Here is a 25,957-nt window from a genome sequence, read left to right as displayed (position 1 = left end):
ACCAAAAGAGAGCGAGCAACCAAAAGAGAGCGAGCAACCAAAAGAGAGCGAGCAACCAAAAGAGAGCGAGCAACCAAAAGAGAGCGAGCAACCAAAAGAGAGCGAGCAACCAAAAGAGAGCGAGAGCGAGCAACCAAAAGAGAGCGAGAGCGAGCAACCAAAAGAGAGCGAGAGCGACCAAAAGAGAGCGAGAGCGACCAAAAGAGAGCGAGCGATCAAAAAAGAGCGAGCGACCAAACCAGCAAAGCATTCAGGAAAAACACAGCATAAAATATAAGTTTTCCGTGTGCAGTTTTCTTTTGCGTTTTACCCCTTTGAATGAATAAAAAGCATTGCAAAAATGCTGCAGATCCGAAAAAAACGCGTTGACGGTTCAAACATGCAGAAAATAAGCAGAATGTGTATTTGATTGTAGAATTCTCACTGACTTTTGCTGGTACTGTGAAATGCTTTGGTTTTTCTTTGCCGCAAAAAACAAGTGGAAAAAAGCCTGCAGCAAAAATGCAACATGTAAACAAGCCCTAAGGGTATGTGCACACGTTGCAGATTTCCTGCAGATCTGCAGCTTTTTTTTACCACACAGATGCTGCAGATCTGCAAGTGATTTACAGTACAATGTCAATCAATGGCAAAAAAAAAAAAAAAAATGCTGTGCTAATGGTGCAGAAAAATCTGCACAGAAAACGCAGCGGATTCAAAAAAGGACCATGTCAATTCTTTGTGCAGATCTGCTCGTTTCTGCACCCATTCCATAATAGAAATCTGCAGGGGTAAAAAAAAAAGGAAGAAATCCGCACAAAAATCTGCAACGTGTGCACATACCAAAAAAAAGGTGCAGATTCTGACCTGCAGTTTCTGCCAAGAAATGCAGAATCTGCACAGAAAATTCCACAGGCAAATCTGCAACGTGTGCATATAGCCTTAAGCTCAGCCATCAGTGGTTTGTTCTGGATTGTACACTGCCATCACTGTATTTACACAGCGGTAACAGGGAAGGAAATAAGCATACAGCTCTGGAGAGTAAGAGCTGAGTTTAGGAAACCTACTCTGACAGCTGAGGGAATGGTGATTTTGCCAGCTTTATAACAGCAGCTTGTCAGGAGCTGAGTGGTAGGAGGTAAACAGATAACTGATGTATTAGAAATCAATGTGCTGCAGAGAGGAGGCTGGGATGTGCGGATTAACTCGTCTTATGGAACGTAACTGCTGTGTACACTCAGGCAGGTGGTTAAGCGCAATGGAAACCAGCTCTACACAGTGAAAGATAAAGGCTCCCGTTGCAGGAGAATGACAGCAGATAGAATAAGCAAGTACATCACAGACTTGCTTAATTTCATGGTGTCTAACTAATTAAAGCAATTAAATAACCTAAGAATACCGTCTTTAAGGAACGTTTCATCACATCCTTGTGCGGAGGTGTAATGGGGCTGGCACTGCCTTACCTGTACCAGTCAAACAGATCCACTTGTGCGGCTAAGTCGTCCATTGAGACATCCGTATTCTTCCAGAACGGGATATCGGAGGTTTGTTGCACCAGGGTGTACAGGAGACCCTGAAGTTTCTGCACGATGTGAAGGTAATCCGTCTGCTTTGTAAACATGGCTTCCAGTTCTTGGAGATTTGGTTCCACGGTTTGGTTAAGAGCTATGGTGGTTTCCGAGACCTAGAAGAAATGACGACAGAAGTATGTTGGAGGGAACGTACGTCTTTAGTCGCCATTTTGGGCTTTTAATGTTGATGGGTCCTAAATATCGTTTTAATTAAGGTCCTAAAGCTTCTGCATAGGGATCAGAGTTTAATTTTCTTGATACAGAACACAAAACCACCTGCACACATACAGAATTAACCCCTTCCAGCTCCATTTTACACTATTACATGGTGCAAGTAAATGGAGCAGCAGGTGCCGGCTGTGCTCTACAGCCAGCAGCTGCCACTAACAGCAGCAACCAGGGCTAGCTAGCCATCAAAAACCGAGGCATTTCAGTGCCCTGATCCTGGTTGGGTGTCAGTTTGGAACAAAACTGCAGGTTTTCAGTTTCCAAACCTCTACCCCCCCCCCCCCCCCAAAAAAAAAAAAAAAAAAAAAAATACAAAGCAAAATCAAAATTTAGTGTGTACCCCAAAATGACGCCAATAAAAACTACAGCTTCACACAAAATGAACAACCCTCCATACAGCTCTATTACTGGAAAGGTAAAATAATATATATATGATGGGTCTTGGAAAACGTAAAATAAATAAATAAAATACAAGTTTGTCGCCCAAGTTAAGAATTTTATATTAAAGTCACTAAAAAAATAAAGAATATAAAATAATAAAAACAAACAAGTTTGACATCACTGTAATTGTACTCACTCGGAGAACTAATGTGGACATGTCATTTTTATCGCACAAGGAACATAAAACGCAGTTCAGCCATTTTTGAGGAGGATTCATTTTTATTTAATTTATTTATTTATTTTTTAACCATTTCACCCACATGTATAAAAAAGGTTTTCCCATTTTTAAGTTCATAAGAGAAGTGAATGGCGTCAGTCACAACTACCAGTCGTTCCGCAAAAATCAAAGCCTCATAAGGCCATGTAGACAGGAAAAAAAGAAAAAAAACTAAGAGGTTAACACTGTGACTCTATAGCTGCCACTAGAGGGAGCTGGCTGCATACATGACCCACTGAGCTCCTCCATAATAACCGTGTGCTGCTGGACCTAGCACTGCACTGGACTTTGTATTATAATGCGGATATTATTAAAGGGGCACTACGCTCTTTACAGCCCTATTTATTACACGGGTTGATTGACAATAAGCTTATCAATAAATTGTCATCCTGCTGACAATGCAGTGATCAGCTGTGGAAGTACGTTTTTAGTTTGCCTGCAGCGCCTCCGCAGGAAAAATCAAGCATTACACAGTATTACACATAATGAACAGTGCGTGAAATGCAGGATAGGAGAGGTCCTCCGGAACGAGGAGGCGCCCTGCAGGGTCAACTAGACAGCAGTGCTCCTAAATAGATACCCCAATAATAGGTGGCACTATGCAGGCAATATCCCCCCCAATCTTTCTGTGCAGGTGCAGACCCCCAGGTGTTTTTTTTCAGGTTTCATCAATTTCAGACGTGACCAGGAAATCCAAAGCGTTTACCTTTAGGGGTCTGAGGGTCTAGTTGTCCGAATCACTTTTACCATAATCTATATATATAATTGTCTAAGGGTTTTTCTGTCTGTCTGTCTGTCTGTCTGTCTGTCCTGGAAATCCCGCGTCTCTGATTGGTCGAGGCCGCCAGGCCTCGACCAATCAGAGACGGGCACAGCATGGCGACGATGATGTCATAAAGGTTGCCTCGACCAATCAGCGACGGGCACAGTATCGACGTAGATGTCATAATGGTTGCCATGGCGACAATGATGTCATAAAGGTTGCCTCGACCAATCAGCGACGGGCACAGTCTGCCGCGAATTCTGGAATCATCATTGTCCATATACTACGGGGACATGCATATTCTAGAATACCCGATGCGTTAGAATCGGGCCACAGTCTAGTGTAGAATATAAACTCAGAACTTAGGGTTGTGCTTTTTAAAAACAAAACAAAAAAACTTAAAAAAACATGCATTTTGGGCAAAAAAAAAAAAAACTACAAAAAACATGCAATTGGCTTTCTTTGAAAATGCTTCAGTTTGCCTTTTACAGGTTCTTTGTTTCCGGCTGCAGAATGAGTTCTACTGAGAATCCGTCAATAAGCTTTTAGCGTTCGTGAGATCTTTTCTTGCATTTTTTAGAGCTTTTTTTTTTGCACCCATTTATGACCACAGCAAAGTTCAGTTCAACTTATATGTGGTCTGTGGTCATAACTCCAATGAGAGCCGCTTAAAAAAGTCTTACAAACTCTGAGCTCACTGACAGATTCTTAGTTAACTCATTCTGAAGCCAAACAAAGGATTTACTGAAATTATTAATGACACCCAATTATACATTAAGTAAACCCCCCCCAAAAAAACCAAACAAACAAACAAAAAAAACAATTCTTAAATTAAATGGATACCAAATCCTAATTTAATTTTAAAGGATTTTTATAGCGGGGCCCTCCTTTATAAAATGGTGCGGACAGAAACTAATAAGCAGCGTCTGTCACTCATGTATTACATGGCGGGCAAGTACTATTATATTAGGAGCCAGACCAGAGGGTCTCTGCCTACCCCAATAAAGGGCTACAATGAGACAACCCTATTAAAAGCTGTTCTCCGCTGTGGATAATGAAATATGCCAAACACACAAAGTGTCTAACTGCTGCAAACTGCTGGGAATTCTGGCTGCTGTGTTTCCCTACAGCACGCCCGCAGGAGAGATGAAGTATTACACTGCAACCATTTCAATTAATGGACTGTGTGTGTGACAGGTCCTAAGCGAGAGACGCTCGTCACTGTCCATAGAAGACACCATAGAACAAGTACAAAGTATGGAGAAGGGTTTCTGTATATTGGGTACGGGAGGTGTCACACGGGCATACAAGAATTTCATGCTCTTCCCGATACCATGAACGACCCTGAATAACAGGAAAGCAATGCATCCCGTCCATTGTGAGGTGCTGCAGTCCGGCTGTCGGGGGCAGCTGGTATATATACGGTATTACATATCCATCGGACATGATCACGTGCACTGTACAACCAGACAACTCGGCAATCTGCGCTTATTCCAGAAACACAAATGTCAGAATTGGGGAAGTTGCTTACTATTGGACTCACGAGTCTGCTGAAGGGGGAATATTCTGTTCCCTTTTTATTAAAACTATCGTCTTGGGCAAGAGGCTGTATTTTGGGAATTATCGCACGCCACAGGTGGGGCCGCCGACCTCCGCACGCCACAGGTGGGACCGCCGACCTCCGCACGCCACAGGTGGGGCCGCCGACCTCCGCACGCCACAGGTGGGGCCGCCGACCTCCGCACGCCACAGGTGGGGCCGCCGACCTCCGCACGCCACAGGTGGGGCCGCCGACCTCCGCACGCCACAGGTGGGGCCGCCGACCTCCACACGCCACAGGTGGGGCCGCCGACCTCCGCACGCCACAGGTGGGGCCGCCGACCTCCGCACGCCACAGGTGGGGCCGCCGACCTTCCACCACCAATTTGCGGGCAGTAAAATCGGCTGCAGATTGTTGATCCGCAGCATCAATCGAATTGCAGATTTCATCATTTTCAATGTGCAGTGGTGAAACCTGCAGCAGCTCTACAACCCTGACCCCATCTTATAGTCCACAGGAGTGCCGCGCACGTAACATGGCGGACGCTGTCGGTTTGTGGTGCACACAGACATATAGGGCGCATTACACACAAAGCTGAGCAGAAGCAAAAAAAAGTGACTTATTGCTACTAACCCGATCCTGGATTCCTGCCACGGTGCGGTTGACATGTCTCAGCGAATATGTCACTCGGTGGATGCCATCGCTGGTCTCCCCGTTACCATAGAAACCAACAGCGATGCCAGCGCTGCAAGGGAGAAACGGAGCAGAAATGACTTATTATGTAAAACACCTAGAGGAGGAGAAGCTCGGGCGACCGACAGAAACATATCTCACCAAGGAAATGGCTGGGGAAAGAAAAAAAAAAAAAAACACATTCTAAAACACTGGGAAAGGCACCAAAATGTCTCCGCACAATGCAGGATATGATGGGTAACAGCTGCGAGATCCGGCCTGACCATGTCCAATCCAGTAATACATACATACATCCCGCAGTCGTATGTTGCTTTCATCTAGCGGACCTTTTTTCTTGCTAATCTGGAGAAGTAGAACACATGACTAACTGGGATCAGACTACGGAGGGTTTGTTTGTAGTCTGTAACCGTGGAGACACATAGGTCGGCATAGCAGCTGTAAACACAAAACAGTAATTTTTTTTTTCTTCAAACACCCCATTGGTAAAGCTTCTTTGTTTCTTCGGGATGCACTAGAGCAATGTCATCTCATTTTATTCGGCTCATGTAACGTTCTGGGCGACAATCAGAGGGGTATCACTAGGACGGGTTATCACTTTATGGTCAATGAGGTCTGATCTGTGGATCCTCAACTAATCCTGGGAAGGGGACAACGGTGGTGGGGCACTACTCTCCCCCGCACATCAGCACCCTGACCACCCCTTCATGTGAATAGGGCCCCTCCACAGCTCCCTGCACAGCGGGAGGTCCAGGCATCAGGCTACAGGGTACACACAAGGGGATGCAGTGTTACACCGGCGTTCAGACCCTTCATTATGAGGATTGGTGGGGTCCCAGAAGTTGGACGTCACTGATCGGAAAGTGATTGCATATCCCAGCGATCCCCCTTTAACAGAGGATATCCCAGCTGAAGATTTAGGAATCCTAAAACACCCCATTCATTCCCCCAGCAGCTGTAACCCTGGTGACATCCGTCCGTTATACATGCGAGGCCGCCCTGGATGCGATAATACTCAGACCGACGCTGACCTAGATGAGGAGCAGCCAGGATGGCCATGATATATGTGCAGAGAAAAGCCAGAGGACAGAAAGCCTCCCTGGCAGCCAGGACGGCCATGATAAACGTGCAAGGGACGCACTCAATGTCCTGACTGCAGCCGCAGCCCATAGGCGAGCATCAGACGAAGAATCCGGAGGAATACCGCATGCATCACTGAATACGGGGGAGAAAGTGGGGAAACCACATGCATCACTGAAGACGGGGGAGAAAGTGGGGAAACCACATGCATCACTGAAGACGGGGGAGAAAGTGGGGAAACCACATGCATCACTGAATACGGGGAGAAAGTGGGAAAACCGCATGCATCACTGAATACGGGGAGAAAGTGGGAAAACCGCATGCATCACTGAAGACGGGGGAGGAAGTGGGAAAACCGCATGCATCACTGAATACGGGGGAAAGAAAGTGGGGAAACCACATGCATCACAATACAGGGGAAAGAAAGTGGGGAAACCGCATGCATCACTGAATACGGGGAGAAAGTGGGAAAACCACATGCATCACTGAAGACGGGGGAGGAAGTGGGGAAACCGCATGCATCACTGAATGCGGGGGAGAAAGTGGGGAAACCGCATGCATCACTGAATACGGGGGAAAGAAAGTGGGGAAACCACATGCATCACTGAATACGGGGGAAAGAAAGTGGGGAAACCGCATGCATCACTGAATACAGGGGAGAAAGTGGGAAAACTGCATGCATCACTGAATACAGGGGAGAAAGTGGGAAAACCGCATGCATCACTGAAGACGGGGGAGGAAGTGGGAAAACCGCATGCATCACTGAATGCGGGGGAAAAAGTGGGGAAACCACATGCATCACTGAATACGGGGGAAAGAAAGTGGGGAAACCACATGCATCACTGAATACAGGGGAAAGAAAGTGGGAAAACCGCATGCATCACTGAATGCGGGGGAGAAAGTGGGGAAACCGCATGCATCACTGAATACGGGGGAAAGAAAGTGGGGAAACCACATGCATCACTGAATACAGGGGAAAGAAAGTGGGGAAACCGCATGCATCACTGAATACAGGGGAGAAAGTGGGGAAACCGCAAGCATCACTGAAGACGGGAGAAAGTGGGGAAACCACATGCATCACTGAATACAGGGGAAAGAAAGTGGGGAAACCGCATGCATCACTGAATACAGGGGAGAAAGTGGGAAAACCGCATGCGTCACTGAATACGGGGGAGAAAATGGGGAAACCACATGTATCACTGAAGACGGGGGAGGAAGTGGGGAAACCACATGTATCACTGAAGACGGGGGAGAAAGTGGGGAAACCACATGCATCACTGAATACGGGGAGAAAGTGGGGAAACCGCATGCATCACTGAATACGGGGGAGAAAGTGGGGAAACCACATGCATCACTGAATACGGGGGAGAAAATGGGGAAACCACATGCATCACTGAATACGGGGGGGGGGAAAGTGGGGAAACCACATGCATCACTGAATACGGGGGAGAACGTGGGGAAACCACATGCGTCACTGAATACGGGGGAGAACGTGGGGAAACCACATGCGTCACTGAATACGGGGGAGAAAGTGGGGAAACCGCATGCATCACTGAATACAGGGGGAGAAAGTGGGGAAACCACATGCATCACTGAATACAGGGGAGAAAGTGTGGAAACCGCAAGCATCACTGAAGACGGGGGAGGAAGTGGGGAAACCACATGTATCACTGAAAACGGGGGAGAAAGTGGGGAAACCACATGCATCACTGAAGACAGGGGAGAAAGTGGGGAAACCGCATGCATCACCGAAGACAGGGGAGAAAGTGGGGAAACCGCATGCATCACTGAATACAGGGGAAAGAAAGTGGGGAAACCGCATGCATCCCTGAATACGGGGAGAAAGTGGGGAAACCGCATGCATCCCTGAATACGGGGAGAAAGTGGGGAAACCGCATGCATCACTGAAGACAGGGGAGAAAGTGGGGAAACCGCAAGCATCACTGAATATGGGGGAGAAAGTGGGGAAACCGCATGCATCACTGAATACGGGGGAGAAAGTGGGGAAACCGCAAGCATCACTGAATACGGGGGAGAAAGTGGGGAAACCGCATGCATCACTGAATACGGGGAAAAAAGTGGGGAAACGGGAGATTATGTCACCAAGGGCACAATGCCACCACCATATTAATAAGTCACAGGTACTTATGTGCAAAAGCCAAGGGCCCCCACAGTGCCACACGCGGGGGTATGCGGCTGCAGGTGAGGCAGGGACAGCATTGTGCAAAGCTAGAAGAAGCGGCTATCCCTAAAAGGGGTCATCTAAGGTCATCTAATCCTCGTTACAGACAATTACTAGTATGTAATTAATAGTCTAAAATGGCCAATATAAGTGAAAACGTGCTGACTGCAAAGTGTCCGACTGACCCTGAGACCGAGGCACTGAAACACCCGATTAGAAAGGAGCAGAGCACGTGCCACAGCTTTATTCATTATCTATGGGCCTGTCAGATACAGAGCATACTCGGCCACCGATTCCTTCATTATCTATAGTACTGTCAGATACAGCACATACTCGGCCACCGATTCCTTCATTGTCTATAGGACTGTCAGATGCAGAGCATGCTCAGCCACTGATTCCTTCATTGTCTATGGGACTGTCAGAAACAGAGCATGCTCGGACCCCAATTCCTTCATTCTCTATAGGCCTGTCAGATACAGAGCATGCTCGGACCCCGATTCCTTCATTCTCTATAGGACTGTCAGATACAGAGCATGCTCAGCCACAAATTCCTTCATTATCTATAGGAATGTCAGAAACAGAGCATGCTTGGCCACCGATTCCTTCATTATCTGTAGGACTGTCAGATACAGAGCATGCTCAGCCACTGATTCCCTAATTGTCTATAGGACTGTCAGATACAGAGCATGCTCAGCCACTGATTCCCTAATTGTCTATAGGACTGTCAGGTACAGAGCATGCTCGGACCCCGATTCCTTCATTATCTATACGACTGTCAGATGCAGAGCATGCTCGGTCACAGATTCCTTCATTATCTATAGGACTGTCAGATGCAGAGCATGCTCAGCCACTGATTCCTTCATTGTCTATGGGACTGTCAGATACAGAGCATGCTTGGCCACCAACTCCTTTATTATAGGACTGTCAGATACAAAGCATGCCCGGCCACCGATTCCTTCATTATCTATAGGACTGTCAGATACAGAGCATGCTCGGACCCCGATTCCTACATTATCTATAGGACTGTCAGATACAGAGCATGCTCGGTCACCGATTCTTTCATTGTCTATAGGACTGTCAGATACAGAGCATGCTCGGACCCCGATTCCTTCATTATCTATAGGACTGTCAGATACAGAGCATGCTCGGACCCCGATTCCTACATTATCTATAGGACTGTCAGATACAGAGCATGCTCGGACCCCGATTCCTACATTATCTATAGGACTGTCAGATACAGAGCATGCTCGGACCCCGATTCCTTCATTATCTATAGGACTGTCAGATACAGAGCATGCTCAGCCACTGATTCCCTAATGGTCTATAGGACTGCCAATAACAGGGCATACGCAGCCACCGCTCTATTTCAGGGTCTTGCTCTCGGAATCAGCCGAGGTCCCAGTGATCACCAAGTCATCTATCCTTTAGATGCTTACAAAGTTGGAATTAAGCCTTTAATCTTGGTACTCTACTGTTGCGCGAGATCTCTGCTTGCTGTCATTTCCAGACGCTGCAGATCTTGCCGCGGATTACAGGACAACACACGAGTGTGAGCATCTCCATATAATGGGGAAAAAATCCACAGAGAAATCAGGACATCTTACAGAAAGCGTCAGGGCTTATAGAGAACTGTCCAGACTGGATACAATTGTAACAAAAACTCAGCTCTGAGAAATATTGTCCTGATCACGTGTAAGCAAGAAGAAAAGCAATGCTTGAGGAGGAAATGAAAGAAAATGATGAGGAACTAAAGCGTAAAAATTGCACATGACTACAAAACAACATTCCTGCTCACGCGGGCGGCTGCGGGCTGATGTGGGGGCCCCAAATAGTAGGTTTCATCAGAAATGATCACCCCAAGGATACATGGACAGAACATGGGGAAGGGGTCAGGTAGACATTGTTGCTTTCAGACTACACCAAGAAAGAAAATAAACACTTGGCCAAAAGTATGTGAACCCCTGGGGACCAAATCTCACCCAAAGCTTCTGCACCTCCCATAGATCTCTATAGAGTCGCACCCATCACTGCCACTCCAGGTTACAGCGCAGGTCAGCACCCCTGTAATCCCAAAACTTTAAAGAGGGTTTTCCTGGACTGAGATACTAAGACTAGAAAATGCCATCAATATGAGATTAATAGGACTGACTTCCATCATCCCCACCGATCAGCTGACTGAGGGACAAGCTGTGCCCCGGGGGCATCACGTTTTCGTCATTGTCTACCAGGCACAGTACGCTTTGTAGTGGCTGCTCCCGGTACTGCAGCTCAATTGTCTCCAAAGTCATTGCTGCAATACCGCACACCGCCACTTCAAAATGTATGGCGCTATGCTTGGTAAATAATAAAGCGGGTGCAGGGCTCATCTGATCGCCTCTCAAGAATGTGCCAGCAAATCAACCCTGAAACCCCCATTTTTGGACAGCTAAATGAAAATGTCACCGCAGAGTCCTATGTGGGCTTGTCCAACTAGACCGCTAAGGACTCTGCAATGACATTTTAGCTCACAGTTGAGAACGGAGAGGATTTCTAATAAGAAGTGAATTGCAAAGTTGCTGATTTTAACAAACCTTTTGCAATTTGGCCCCTGTAGTAAGTGTAGAAAACCCCTTTAAGTATGTACATTTAAAAGTGGATTTCTATGGCCATTTATTGGGTAAATGAATAATGCCTGCCAATCCGGGTAAACAGGTGGTCTCAGAGATCGCCCCCACTAGGCAGCCATCTATAAAAGTGATCATGCGGAGCAGAGCGTCCCGCCGCGCACCCCCCTGCTGCCTCCTATTTGGGTTCCGGATGCAGTAATCAGATTATTTTGACTTCAGGACTAGATTATATTCCCATCTATGTGAGAATCCTAAAAGAATCGATTGGCTGCAAGTGAGCATTCAATTTGTAACATGGCCAATAACCTGGATGTTGTGCAGCGGTGGGAACCTCCGGTCCTAGACGACCTCTCAGATTACATGATCTTCTGAACGCGATGGTGAGATCAGAGGACTCGGGTCCAGTGTCCTCCATAGAATTCATAACACCCTGAATCTGAGAGCATCCTGATGCAGGGACAGAGACCCCGATTCCAGCAGGGTCACTTATGGTCATTTTGATAAAACCAGTCTTATTCCCCATCACCCCAGGGCTCCTCCTCCATAGGGGGCCATAGACATTAGATCAACCGCTGGATTCAATGATTTCAGAGCAGCTGGCGTAATATACGGCACTTATGGGGGGCCCGGATTCTCCCCCGACGGGAAAAGAAGGGTTGATCATGTCCGAGCCTGTAGGTCATCTGCCACCAGATGTCTGGCAATGGCCAGCATTAGTCACCGACTAATGAGAACATATGCACACTCAGCAGAACTGAGCATGCATTATATATGGGGGTATCAGGAGGGACAGCTGTCAGCAAATACGAGCATGTGTGTGTATAGGGGGATATAGTGTAGAGAGGAGTAGCTGTCGGCCATAAATAGTGTGTGTATTGGGGGTGGGTTAGGAGGAATGGTGGTGGGCAGGAGAGGCTGTACTGGCTGAATGAGAATGCATTAGTATGGGGGACAGAGGTGGTCTTCAAATCACATATGTCTCCTTTGACCACTACAGCAGAAGCAGAGCCACGGACAGCGTCGGCCACAAACTGCGTCGGCCACGGACTGTGTCGGCCACGGACTGCGTCGGCCACGGACTGCGTCGGCCACGGACTGCGTCGGCCATTGCTATAATGTAGGAACGATCTCTCTCAGGCTCTCTGTTCTTGGAAAGATCTAATGAGTGTTAATTACTTAGTCTCTAATTATTAGGTGCACACTTCAGTTTCTGAGGAAAATCTTCTATTCTGGGTGGAGAGGGCCGCCTATTGTGAGCTGCACCCCCCCATCCCAAACGCCCCATGGAAAGTCGTAGCACCGCTCGTCCCCCCGCACATCCAAAATATAGACAGATGTGAGCAGATATTAGTGGCCGCATGGCTGGTGATCAGACCGCACTCGCTTCATTATGGGGGAGAACGTAACCCAAGAGGCAGCCCCCCAGAGACTTCTACAATCTGTATATTGCACTGCTTAGACTACCCCCCCGATCAACTAAACAGGGGCTTACCACAGTAACACATTGGATAAGTTTAGTTACTCTTTAGGGTCCCTATGGTCCGTTCAATCTTACGGGGGTCCAACTTCCAGATAGAAACAGAATGAAAACCTAAAATGCAAAGACGTCGTCATCTCTCACCTGCACACGAGGGTGGCGATGATCACGCACCACGCGGTGCAGCAGCAGTCCGCATTCGTGTTCTCCTCGGTCTTACGGTGACGGCAACAGAACCAGAAGGAATAGAAGAGCAGGAACAGGAGGTCGAGAGCGAGACAGGCGAGAGCCACACAGCTCAGGAGCATCAGAGACTGCAGGAGAAGAGACAACAGGTTACACAGGGCAGGTTACACAGGGCGGGTTACAGGAGAATCAGACCCCCACAATAGTGTCACAGACCTCCCCCCACAATAGAGCGTCACAGACACCCCCACAATAGAGCGTCACAGACACCCCCACAATAGAGCGTCACAGACCCCCCACAATAGAGCGTCACAGACCCCCCACAATAGAGCATCACAGACCCCACAATAGAGCCTCACAGACCCCACAATAAAGCGTCACAGATCCCCCCCACACACAAGCGTTACAGAACCCCCCCTCACTGAGAATCACAGACCCCCCACTCTAGAGATCCACGAACCACCAAACACATGGTTCACAAACAGAGGATCACAGACCCCCAACACAAGCGTCGCAGACCACCTCCCCTGACAGGAGCGCCACAGACACCCCCCCACTCACAGGAGCCCCACAGACAACCCCCCCCCACTCACAGGAGCGCCACAGACCACCCCCCCCACTCACAGGAGCGCCACAGACCACCCCCCCACTCACAGGAGCGCCACAGACCACCCCCCACTCACAGGAGCGCCACAGACCACCCCCCCACTCACAGGAGCGCCACAGACCACCCCCTCACTCACAGGAGCGCCACAGACACCCCCCCACTCACAGGAGTGCCACAGACACCCCCCACTCACAGGAGCGCCACTGACCACCCCCCACTCACAGGAGCGCCACTGACCACCCCCCACTCACAGGAGCGCCACTGACCACCCCCCACTCACAGGAGCATCACAGACCCTCCCTTCACTAGAGCTTCTCTTCCAGGGTGACAACCAACAGGGCCGCCGGTACAGATGGTAGGTTACCCAAGTGTTCCTCATTCCAAGGGTCCCCTAACCTGTGACGCAGCCCCCCCGAGGTCCCACTGTGCAGGGTAAGGGCAGCACAGCTCCGTCAATGTGATTAGGGGCACCCGTTTCCATCAGAGGCAGCAGGTGGGGAGGATCTGGGCAGCAAAAGAAATAAGGGGGCGCAGCACTTAACAGGGAATGCAGCCCCTATAATCTCAGAGGACGAGCCCCCACAATGGTCGATCCTAGTCATGTTACCATGCAGGACAGTAGGCAGCACGGAGAGCTGGGTGACACCTGATGCGGCCCCTCCTGTGCCATGAGCGCTGTGCGGAGGCGGCACACTGTGGGCACAGAGGGGTGGGTGGAATTTATTATCCAGCTCTATTCATCCATTTACAGGGAAGCGAGCGTGAGCACACCTATACGGGCGCGTGGGCCGCGGGGACTCCCACGTACTGATCTACTGTAACACGAAGCGATTAGGACTTGCCAAAAGCACTGAGTCACCGGCCCATTACCGAGCCTCCTGTCACTCACACCGGAGAGCTATTAATGGGCACCGCTCCCACATGGAGCTGCCAACTGTAGACATACAGAACCACAGGAGGGCCATGTGCAAGGAACCCATATAGCAGGATTATTAACCCCTATGGGCTCCATATGTGCCGCTATGTGGCCCCACATACATGTCTGACATGGGGCTGCTGTCACACAGCTCTGGGTCCCCAGGGAAAAAGCAGACACATGTACCATAATATACCACTCTATAGATGATGTACCGCCACATACCCCTCTACAGATGATGCACCACCATATACCCCTATATAGATGATGTACCATCACATACCCCTCTACAGATGATGCACCGCCATATACCCCTCTACAGATGATGCACCGCCATATACCCCTCTACAGATGATGCACCGCCATATACCCCTCTACAGATGATGCACCGCCATATACCCCTCTACAGATAATGTACCGTCACATACCCCTCTACAGATGATGCACCGCCATATACCCCTATATAGATGATGTACCGTCACATACCCCTCTACAGATGATGCACCGCCATATACCCCTCTATAGATGATGTACCGTCACATACCCCTCTACAGATGATGCACCGTCACATACCCCTCTACAGATGATGCACCGCCATATACCCCTCTACAGATGATGCACCACCATATACCCCTCTACAGATGATGCACCGCCATATACCCCTCTACAGATAATGTACCGTCACATACCCCTCTACAGATGATGCACCGCCATATACCCCTCTATAGATGATGTACCATCACATACCCCTCTACAGATGATGCACCGCCATATACCCCTCTATAGATGATGTACCGTCACATACCCCTCTACAGATGATGCACCGTCACATACCCCTCTACAGATGATGCACCGCCATATACCCCTCTACAGATGATGCACCGCCATATACCCCTCTACAGATAATGTACCGTCACATACCCCTCTACAGATGATGCACCGCCATATACCCCTCTATAGATGATGTACCATCACATACCCCTCTACAGATGATGCACCGCCATATACCCCTCTACAGATGATGCACCGCCATATACCCCTCTATAGATGATGTACCGTCACATACCCCTCTACAGATGATGCACCGTCACATACCCCTCTACAGATGATGCACCGCCATATACCCCTCTACAGATGATGCACCACCATATACCCTTCTACAGATGATGTCCCGTCACATACCCCTCTACAGATGATGCACCGCCATATACCCCTCTACAGATGATGCACCGCCATATACCCCTCTACAGATGATGCACCGCCATATACCCCTCTTCAGATGATGCACCGCCATATACCCCTCTACAGATGATGCACCGCCATATACCCCTCTACAGATGATATACCGCTCTATAGATGTAAAACCTTTTCTGAACCAGAACACGAGTAGGACAAGGACACAGGGTTCTTCCCGTACAGCACATCTGGTTAATGGATGAAGAGGAAAATGAATTACGCAAATATTTAGTTGCTGCGAGGCCTCATATAAACCAGAGCCGGTAATAAAGCTGTAAGGAATTGGATTGTGTTACATTTATTTATACGGAGGAGGGCGAGTAATGGAGAAGAGAACAGAACCAGAGAGAACGGCAAAATCATTCCCAGCTGGATGGAAAAGAAAAAGTTGGTGCAAATGGCTCGTCACTCCACAGAAAGAAATGCAATGTGTCGCCAGATCACAGGTGTGTTGTGGTGCGAGTATGAACAGCGACGCACGAACCGGCCGGGGGTCTCCTGTACCGAATTTATATACGTCTATGACGCTGCCGAGTTTGGGTCAGGGGTCCAGTGGACAGACCGCGCTTCACAGGCCACGTCACACGGCTGCATGAATGCCGCCATAGGTGAGGTACCCGTTGTCTCGCCCCTTCTAGAATTTGGTATTCTGCCATGCAGTGTGCAAAATATACATACCAAACAGTGCTGAAGCGCCATACTGTGTGGTGTCCAACTGAGTTATAGCACTGCTACCACCATATACTGAAAATATAATCATGCAATGTGATGACCGCCATACAGTGCCCATATAAACACACATAGCTGCCTAAATAAGTACATTACACTGCAAACTAGTGGACAGTACAATAAGGAGAAGTGTTGTGCAATGTGATTACCGCCATACGCTGCAGAAATTATAACAGCTGGCTAAAGAAATGTGTTTTCCAGCGCGGTCGCTGCCATATACTACAAAACCAGTGCCCAACTATCACACAGATAATACAGCCATACGGAGCACAAATAATGACATACAACTGACTAACAATGCAGCCATCAGCACATAGTGCAAAATGAACGGGCCGTACAAAGCGCAAGAAAGCAGTAGGTTTCCAAGAAAATGCCGCCATAGTGTGCTCAAATAATACAGATATACAGTGGGTATGTAACTGCTCCAAATGAAGGGCCCCTTTAAAGAAGAGGACCTGTCAGTTGCCATAAATCCGTAATTTGTACACAGTGTAAATGTCGCTGTTCCCCTGAGTCCGGTGCAGTTTTTATTTTATTCCTACACCTCTCTGTTCTCGAGATATGGCCTCCCTTTCTCTGTATGGAATTCCAGCCTTGTTGGCCAACTGGGCATGGCCACCTACTATCCTCTGGGAGTCTCCACGAGGGCAACGCCCACTTGGATAAGAAGACTAGATTTATATACAGGGAAGAAAAGGGTTGTATCTCCGGAACGGAGAGGCGTAGGAACAAAAGGAAAACAACGCCAGATTCAGGAGAACAGCGGCAATTACACTATGCGGGAAAAAAAGTTATTTTTACAGCAAGTGTCAAGTTTTCTTTAAGTTTTAAACTTTGAGCGGTACAAAAAGGTGATAATCTGATCACCATAGATGAGACATCCCCTTTTAAAAGGGTTGCATGAGAATTGTAACTACACGAGGGCCTCCGGTCAGCAACTATCGCAATAGAGCGTGTTCACACTGATCAGTATGAAGTCGCCGTACGGAAAGTCGTGTCAGGTCACGGTAGTAAAGCTTTCCCCCACAGACGCCCTGGAGACCACAGCTCTTTCCCTAATTCGATCTTCCCTTGCCGTCACCCGATAACATTGACCATCCTGCGGAGCGCTGGACATTTCTCCTTTCCATTAAATAAAAGGCAAACCGCGCCAAGCTGTGTCTTCCATAAAAATTCTCAAAAAGGTACTGCCAGGCTCTCTGGAAAAAAAGTCAGGGAGGATTGTGGGGGGCGACCAACGTGAGGGTCCTGGCTGTTCGTAATGCTCCTGACATCATCCAGAGGACTAATGGGGGAGAAATGCGGCGTGAGAATCCAAATTCAAGTCTCTTTGGTGTCCTACTCAAAGACGGAAGCTGGACAACTTCCAGATCCTTCCTCAAAACTTTTTGGAAACCACTGCTTTTCAAGACGCCTCCATATTGGATAACCCCCCCATTAAGAGAAGTTGGCATCTAATCAAAGGGTCTTAGGAAAGCTCTGCGAGAGGCTTCTTGTTCTGTGTTCGAGGGCAGGCTGGCACTAAGGCTGCAGACAATGGCAGACAGAATAAAGGAGGAAGAACAGAAGCATTTGGATACTTATGGCCACTCGTCAGTGCAGACAGGTATCTACATACTTTGGGCAGTAACTCTATAAGTGATACCCAAAGGTGTAGGAAGCAGTTATACACTGGCTCTGGCGCCTCTGGGAGAACAAAGCCTCTCTGCCTCATTAGCTGTCCCATTTTTTTTTGCACTGGGCACCTGTTACCCATTTTTGGATTCCGGCTACTGATTTTTTAAATATTTATCCACAGACTGGGTCATAGATGTCTGATCTCTGGGGGGGGGTCACCTATCAGGCAAATAAGGGTCCTAAGGGTGCCCTCCCCTTAAGTACGCAACCGCAATAAGGAGAAGTCTAAGTGATGGTCGATCATGTTCGACGACGCTACTTGCAAACGCCCTCCTGCTGTGGTTGTGCAATGTGTCGAGACCTTATGACCCCCCAATCAATGGATCATAGGGGTCCTATGGTTCAGATAGGACCCGAAACATGATTTTCCAATACACATATATTACAAAATTCACATCCCGCCATATAACGGCCAAATTTCTGGAAAGTTAAAAAAATTTAAATCTGCCAAGTGCAGACAATGGTGAGAATTACGAGCAGATCGTCATTAGTATCGTGTAAGGCCGCGTGCGCCGTCGGCTCCAGTAAATTAGACACTATTCACAATCCTGCCGCGGATCGGAGGGTGCGCCTATTTCTGTACGCGGCGCTTCCAATGCAAGAGAGGGGAAATGACAAAATAAACCCCACATTGTCCTTACCCCGCTGCTGACGAGAACTTCCAAGAACGTTCTTAAATTTAGCCACAAAAGGCACTCGCAAAGCAGAAGAGGGGCCAGCAAGGCAGGTTCATGATGGGGCGGCCATTAAAAATCTCCCAATCCTTCTCTTCCCCGACATCATCAATTGGAGGAAAGTTGGCCGCTCCTTGAGACTTTACCGTCATGCCCTACACCAAACACTGGGAACCCTTCTCAGGATCGATGGGGGTCCTGGAGGTTGACTGTTCATTGATCATACACAAGATGGGAAGACCCCTTTAGCGGTGACCCCAATCATTAGGGGGAAGGGAGATGCACCAAGAGGGACAACCAACACCATAAATCTCTGAGGTGGGCACTAGAGCGCCTCTCACTTCTGCATTGGATCATAGCACCTACCAACATGGCATCTGTCAGCCACTTGCCAGGTCTTTGTGCCACACTGTGGCCCCTACCGGAAGAAGTTGGTTCAGGTGGAATATGAAGGCTGCAGTGGTCCTTATTCCTTGATGGATGTGGAGGCCACCAAGGCACCGGTGGGGACCAAGTATGGAGAAGTTTCTTTGTCTCATCTTTCTATGATTGCCCTGGGCACACTGAGGTCAACTTTTATAGTAGTGGACAAGCCCTTTAATTAGAATAGGAAGCACATGCAATATATGCAGTTACCTGGAAATCAGCCGATGGCCAGCATGTCGGTAATGCCTCACCGCCGGAGCGGCACACAGCTTCTCATAGCTGGACACCCAGTGATCTGTTGAGGAATCCTTTGGCAGCGCCTCCACAGGGCAAAGGAAGAATTACACCATTCCCATTCAAATCAGTAATGCCCATAGGTGGCTTCTCCTCCAGGGATTTGGTCACATTTTGGGTGGAGGGGCCTCTTTAAGAGGTCAAGACCAGTCTGGTTGCCGGCTAATTATCAACAGCTCGTCGTTAGTAGTCCGTCCGCCTGTATAAGTGGCCACACGGCATCTACAATCCCTCGCCTTAGAACAAGCGATTCTCTATGTCGCGGTCTCAGACGATGTCATTACTGATCCTCTAATTACCCGTTTACCTCACCAGCCTACGGACGAGGCTGGATCCTTTTTTATTTTCCATTTTTCTCCATCTAGAAGGGACACAAAGCAGCCCAGTTAATGGCGTAAATGACTTGAATTCTGAGGAAGTGATTCTAAGAAGGAACGTTTCCAGACAATGCGAGAAACCAGAGCCTGTGAATCAAGAAGCCCTGACTTTCCCACTGAGCTGTGAACAGGAAACAGACGGATTAGGAAACTAAAAAAGCGCAGCCAAGACCGACCACCGACCGCTGCCTCATGTCGCCTCTCCGGGAAAACTTCTAATCGCTGTGGATACTGGAGATGGATGGATCCATCTTTACAGCAGATACTCGCCATTCAGAAATGGACCGGCAGATCAAATTTTTCATTGGGCGACAGAGCCTCAGCACTAGTTTTTATTTTTATAATGCTGCCACCTTGGCCTCCATTGTAGAAAAGTCATAAAATAAGGAGCTAGCAAGGTTGCAGCACATGATCACTGGCTCCTGCTTGCAACAATGCAGGAAATTCAATGTTCATCTGCAAGTAAAATTACAGGTTATATGGTATTCGCCAATCTGGTGGAAGGTCAGGGAAATTCGTGAGTGTTTGCTAAGCGAGTCGCTATCTCTCTGTGTCCTTGTGGCGCGCTTCCCACACCGGTCAGCAAACACATTTTATCAAGAGATCAGTGACACTAGAGATACGCAGAAGCAGCGGAGCGGATTAGTAGCAGAAGGTTTTTTTTTTTTTTTTTTTTTTTTTTTTTTACACCAGATTTCTGCCCATAACAAGTGCTGATCGACTTTCTAAGAAGTCCACTAATTTAAAAGCCCTTTAACGCTGCCCGATGCAACCAGTATGCGGAGAATGAACAATCAGAGTGGTCTTGTAGCCAGGGCTGTGGAGTCAGAGCCCATTTTGGTGGAGTCGGAGTCATGGAAATTGAGTTGTCGGAGCCATGCTTGTCGCCCTAAGATTAGGTTCAGAAACCCTCATAGGTGTAGCCTCTATTCTTACCACATAGCCAAGAACCACACAGCATAAGAAAAGTTGTTCTCACTCACCCTCCCCAGGTCCAGTGCAGAGTCTCTGTCGCTGCTCCACGTTTCAGTTATTATCTTGAAGTGACATCAGAAGCAACGGAGGAGACTCCGCACCGGACCCGGGAAGGGTGAGTAAAGCACAATGTTTGTTTTTATAAAACACAAGCTGCACTTAAGGACGGGAAATTTCTAAAAGTACACTGGTAACATGGTGTAAACAGGAAGCACCGTTTGCACGTGCGACCATAAAAACGTTAAAAAAAAAAAAAAACATCCACAAATTATGATGAACTGTAATTTGGAAAGAAAAGGTCACATCCATAAGGAAGAGCCCGAATAGGAGTAAAATGTCAAACATGCTTTCAATTACTCCGGGAGGGAACGTGAAGAATACATGTGGCAAGCTTCATTTACCAAGTCGTAAAAAATGACAATTTATATGAAATTTATTTCACTGGAAGTAGAAATGACGAAGCAAATGACACGCACGAAAACCCGAGCGCAGCCGCCTAATGAATGGTGGATGTCATCATTACCGCCCGGCAAGAAGACGTGTGACGCCGTGGGGCAAGGAGGCAAGAATCGAGCACGGATCTGGAATCAGAGGTGGCATCTTAAGAGCTCACACGTGCGATGCTCAGAGCGATGTTATCCCACAGGGCCCAAGGGAGATCTCTTATTATGACGTTGGGGCACTGATTTTGCAAGATGACCAACATGCCGATGATTCAATTTATTTTATTCTTTTTATGCAAAAGTAATTTCTGTACTAGTGGGGGTCTGACTGTTCGGACCAGCACTGATCTTGAAAACATGGCTCTGAAAAGCCCTGTTGGAATTGAAAGGTTTCTGCTCCATTCATTCTGTATGGGATTGCAGGAGATAGCCAGAGCTCCCTTCTGGCCATCCTGTGGGGGCCCTCCTAGCCAGAGCTCCATTCTGGCCATCCTGTGGGGGCCCTCCTAGCCAGAGCTCCATTCTGGCCATCCTGTGGGGGCCCCCTAGCCAGAGCTTCCTTCTGGCCATCCTGTGGGGGCCCTCCTAGCCAGAGCTCCCTTCTGGCCATCCTGTGGGTGCCCTCCTAGCTAGAGCTCCCTTCTGGCCATCCTGTGGGGGCCCCCTAGCCAGAGCTTCCTTCTGGCCATCCTGTGGGGTGGTTCTCCAGCCAGAGCTCCCTCCCGGCCATCCTATAGGGGTCCCCCAGCCAGAGCTTCCTCCCGGCCATCCTGTGGTGGTCCCCCAGGCAGAGCTCCCCCTCACGGCAATCCTGTGGGGGTCCCCCAGGCAGAGCTCACTTCTGGCCATCCTGTGGGGGTCCCCCAGCCAGAGCTCCCTTATGGCCATCCTGTGGGGGTCCCCAAGCCAGAGCTCCCTTATGGCCTTCCTGTTGGGGTCCCCAAGCCACTGCTCCATTCTGGCCATCGTGTAGGGGTCCTCAGCCATAAGACCCCCTCTGTTCTGGCCATCCTGTTAAGGTCCCCAGCCATAAGATCCCCTCTGTTCTGGCCATCCTGTTAGGGTCACAACAGCCATCAGACCCCCTCCGATATCAGGAATAACCCTATAAACATTTCCTCAATTAGCTTTGGCAGGTCCTTAGAAGGTGAGCCGACATGTCACACAAACAACTCAAAACACCACAAAAACCCTAAAGATCCAAAAAGGAACATGAATGGCGCACAAAGCAGCTTACTGCGTAATCCGCGCTAATCTTGGAAATTGCAAAACGGATATTTCTCTTTTTTTTCCTGAAGTTTCATCACACCAGGATTTCTACCGAGATCTGCGTGCCTTTTCCCTGTAAATGAATGTAGGTGCGCAAACTCAACCGCCCTTCTAGTCAGACATGGCTCTTCAGAGCCCCATTTTTACAGTTGGTCGTAGTCCTATCGCTATGTCCCCCCACCGTTTTTTCCAACCCATAGGATACAGAATAACTTACTATGTTGGAAAAAACCCTTTGAAAGTGAGAATTACATGAAGAATGTTTGTCCCAAGTCATCAACCATGTCCATCTCCGCCACCGATACTGTGATGAATCTGTAACACAACTAACTGCAGCAGGAGCCTCTCCCCATGGCCAATATGCAGTAGGAGAAAATGACAAACTTCACCTTTGGTTACACACCGCCCTCACACAGCCCCCCAAAAAGGGGGTCGAGTATGCGATAATCTCACACCCCCGGCAATCATACATTTATCACCTGTTCCCCAGATGATGAATGTGTTTTGTGGGACAACCCTTTAATACTTCTCTATACTCTAGTGAACCGTGGATTTTCAGACCGTTCTGCTTCTTATTTATCGCCGTCTCCAGCCGTACTATTAGCTCGGTATTCAATAGAAAATCCTGTAAAGAGGTGAATGCTAATCAATCATATTCATTACTCAGCCGGTAAATGTTTATCTGCTGAATGAGAACCCATAAACACAAGTCAATGATGGGATCGATACCCTCTCCGGGCTTGTCTAGCACATGATCTTCAGATAGCGGGACGAGTTTCCTAAAGATTTATCATCTTCATTAAATAATTAACTCTCCTAAAGACTTTCGGATCTGCGGGAGAACATGATCATGGATGAGGGATGGCTGTATGGTTAGGAGGCCAAGGTGAGGACCGGCTACGAGATCTCATCCACTCGCGTGGACTTCTTAGCTTGGGCAGCGGAGATTTATGGGATTAGACATCCTATGAACGATGTAAAGTGAGCGTGGTATGACGTACAGTCAACCACCTGCCAATGATACTCTGGCAATAAAAGCTGTCTGACTGGTTACTTGATAGTTGGCCATACACCCTACAAAGCCGCGGGCCAAATGCTCGTTTGGCCGACAGCTTCATCCCAAACTAATTTGGATGCTCAATTTGAGAAGAGAATGGGAAAATAAAAGTCTATGCCAGACATTTCTGGCACCGGCTTTTCCCCCGTGAGAACAAAAGGAGTGGACATGATGAGATACAACACGCCCAATCCTTATGCAGTAGAAGGAAGATTATTGGAGATATATATATATATATATATATATATATATATATATATATATATATATATATATATATATATATATATATATATATATATATATATATATATATATATATATATATATATATATATATATATATATATATATACACACACACACGTGAATAGTCGGTCCCAGTGAAATTAGTAGGTTCAGAGGATGATAGTATACCGCATATCGGCACTTTTAGGTAACGGTCGACAGATCCCGATATTGTTTCCTGGCATACTAATGTGTATGGACAGATAGTCATGGTGGTTTATCCGTGAATCTTCCACATAGATAGATATAGACAAGTATATCGTCAAAGGTACATGGAAGAACCAGCTATAAAAATCTAAATCCCATCAATACTTTGTGACCACCCTTTGCCTTCATAATATCATCAATTCTTCAAGGTCCACTTGAACAAAGTCAGGTGAACGAGAAACCAATTATACCAAAACCGGTGAGATGATCATCATTTTCATAAGTAGGATGAAACTCAATCATCAATTGAAACAAACAGTTGTGGCGGAAGCTGGAAACTGGGTGAGGAACAGAAACTCTGCCACAAAAGGCGAGTTTGTGGAAGATATGTCACAGGTCATACACCAGCACAAGACTGAGCTCAGCAACAAGACAAGACACGAGGTAGTTATACTGCATCAACAAGGTCTCTCCCAGGCAAAGATTTCAATGCAGACTAGGGTATTGAGATGAGCTGTTCAGGTTCTTTTGAAGAGCTAAAATGGGCTTAGAAAGACTATAGACACAGTGGTCGGCCAAGGAAAGTTCATGCGGCAGATGAAAGACACATCTTGCTTACTTCGCTTCTAAATCAGAAGATATTGGTAGGTGCCATCAGCTCAGAACTGGCAGTAGCTGGTGGGACATAGCTACAGCCATCTACTGTTCTGAGACGTCTGGCCAGAAGTGATCTTCATGGTAAAATTATTGTCAAAAAGCCATACCGTCCTAGAAATATTTTGGTGTAAGAGAAGGCAGTTTGTTCTGGAAAGCTGTTGTGAATTTGCTTTTTGCTCCCTCTAGTGGTTACTAGTTTTTTGACTCTGGTTTTTCTGTCATTCCTTTTATCCGCACCTGGGTCGTTAGTTAGGGGTGTTGCTATATAAGCTCCCTAGACCTTCAGTTCAATGCCTGGCAACGTAGTTATCAGAGCTAGTCTGCTGTGCTCTTGTCTACTGATCCTGGTTCCAGTTATATCAGCTAAGTCTGCCTTTTGCTTTTTGCTATTTGTTTTGGTTTTGTATTTTTGTCCAGCTTGTTCCAAATCTATATCCTGACCTTTGCTGGAAGCTCTAGGGGGCTGGTGTTCTCCCCCCGGACCGTTAGACGGTTCGGGGGTTCTTGAATTTCCAGTGTGGATTTTTATAGGGTTTTTGTTGACCATATAAGTTACCTTTCTTTATTCTGCTATCAGTAAGCGGGCCTCTCTGTGCTAAACCTGGTTCATTTCTGTGTTTGTCATTTCCTCTTACCTCACCGTTATTATTTGTGGGGGGCTTCTATCCAGCTTTGGGGTCCCCTTCTCTGGAGGCAAGAAAGGTCTTTTGTTTTCCTCTACTAGGGGTAGCTAGATTCTCCGGCTGGAGCGTGTCATCTAGAATCTACGTAGGAATGATCCCCGGCTACTTCTAGTGTTGGCGTTAGGAGTAGATATATGGTCAACCCAGTTACCACTGCCCTATGAGCTGGATTTTTGTATTCTGCAGACTTCCACGTACCTCTGAGACCCTCGCCATTGGGGTCATAACAGTTTGCCAGGCCAGTATTAAATGTTTAATGCGTTGCAGAAGAGGGATTATAAGAAAGAAGATTCTGAGTTTTTTTTTTTTTTCTTTCTTCTTCCCCTTTACCTCAGAGTGGCTATGCTTGCTGCAGACATGAATGTCCAGACCTTGATTACAAGTGTGGACCAGCTGGCTACTCGTGTGCAGGGCATACAAGACTATGTTATCAGAAATCCTAGGTCAGAACCTAAAATACCGATTCCTGAACTGTTTTCCGGAGACAGGTTTAAGTTTAGGAATTTTGTGAATAATTGTAAATTGTTTTTGTCCCTGAGACC

At 47.7% G+C, this 25,957-nt stretch overlaps 1 protein-coding gene across 5 annotated transcripts in view; it reads right to left on the bottom strand.

Moving 5' to 3' along the window:
- The window catches only part of TTYH3 (tweety family member 3), an 84,630-nt gene that overhangs the window by 43,541 nt on the left and 15,132 nt on the right, over window positions 1-25,957 (bottom strand). For all 5 annotated transcript variants that reach the window (XM_077274758.1, XM_077274759.1, XM_077274761.1 and 2 more), the window contains exons 2-4: window positions 12,919-13,088; window positions 5,373-5,484; window positions 1,443-1,663 (exon numbers count right to left, since the gene is read on the bottom strand). In XM_077274758.1, the coding sequence (XP_077130873.1) occupies window positions 1,443-1,663; window positions 5,373-5,484; window positions 12,919-13,088 (503 nt within the window). The remainder of the gene's footprint in view (window positions 1-1,442; window positions 1,664-5,372; window positions 5,485-12,918; window positions 13,089-25,957) is intronic.

This window comes from Ranitomeya variabilis, chromosome 7 (assembly GCF_051348905.1).
Source record: "Ranitomeya variabilis isolate aRanVar5 chromosome 7, aRanVar5.hap1, whole genome shotgun sequence".
In the NCBI taxonomy this organism is placed as follows: Eukaryota; Metazoa; Chordata; class Amphibia; order Anura; family Dendrobatidae; genus Ranitomeya; species Ranitomeya variabilis.
This window is presented reverse-complemented; position numbering and strand designations above follow the sequence as displayed.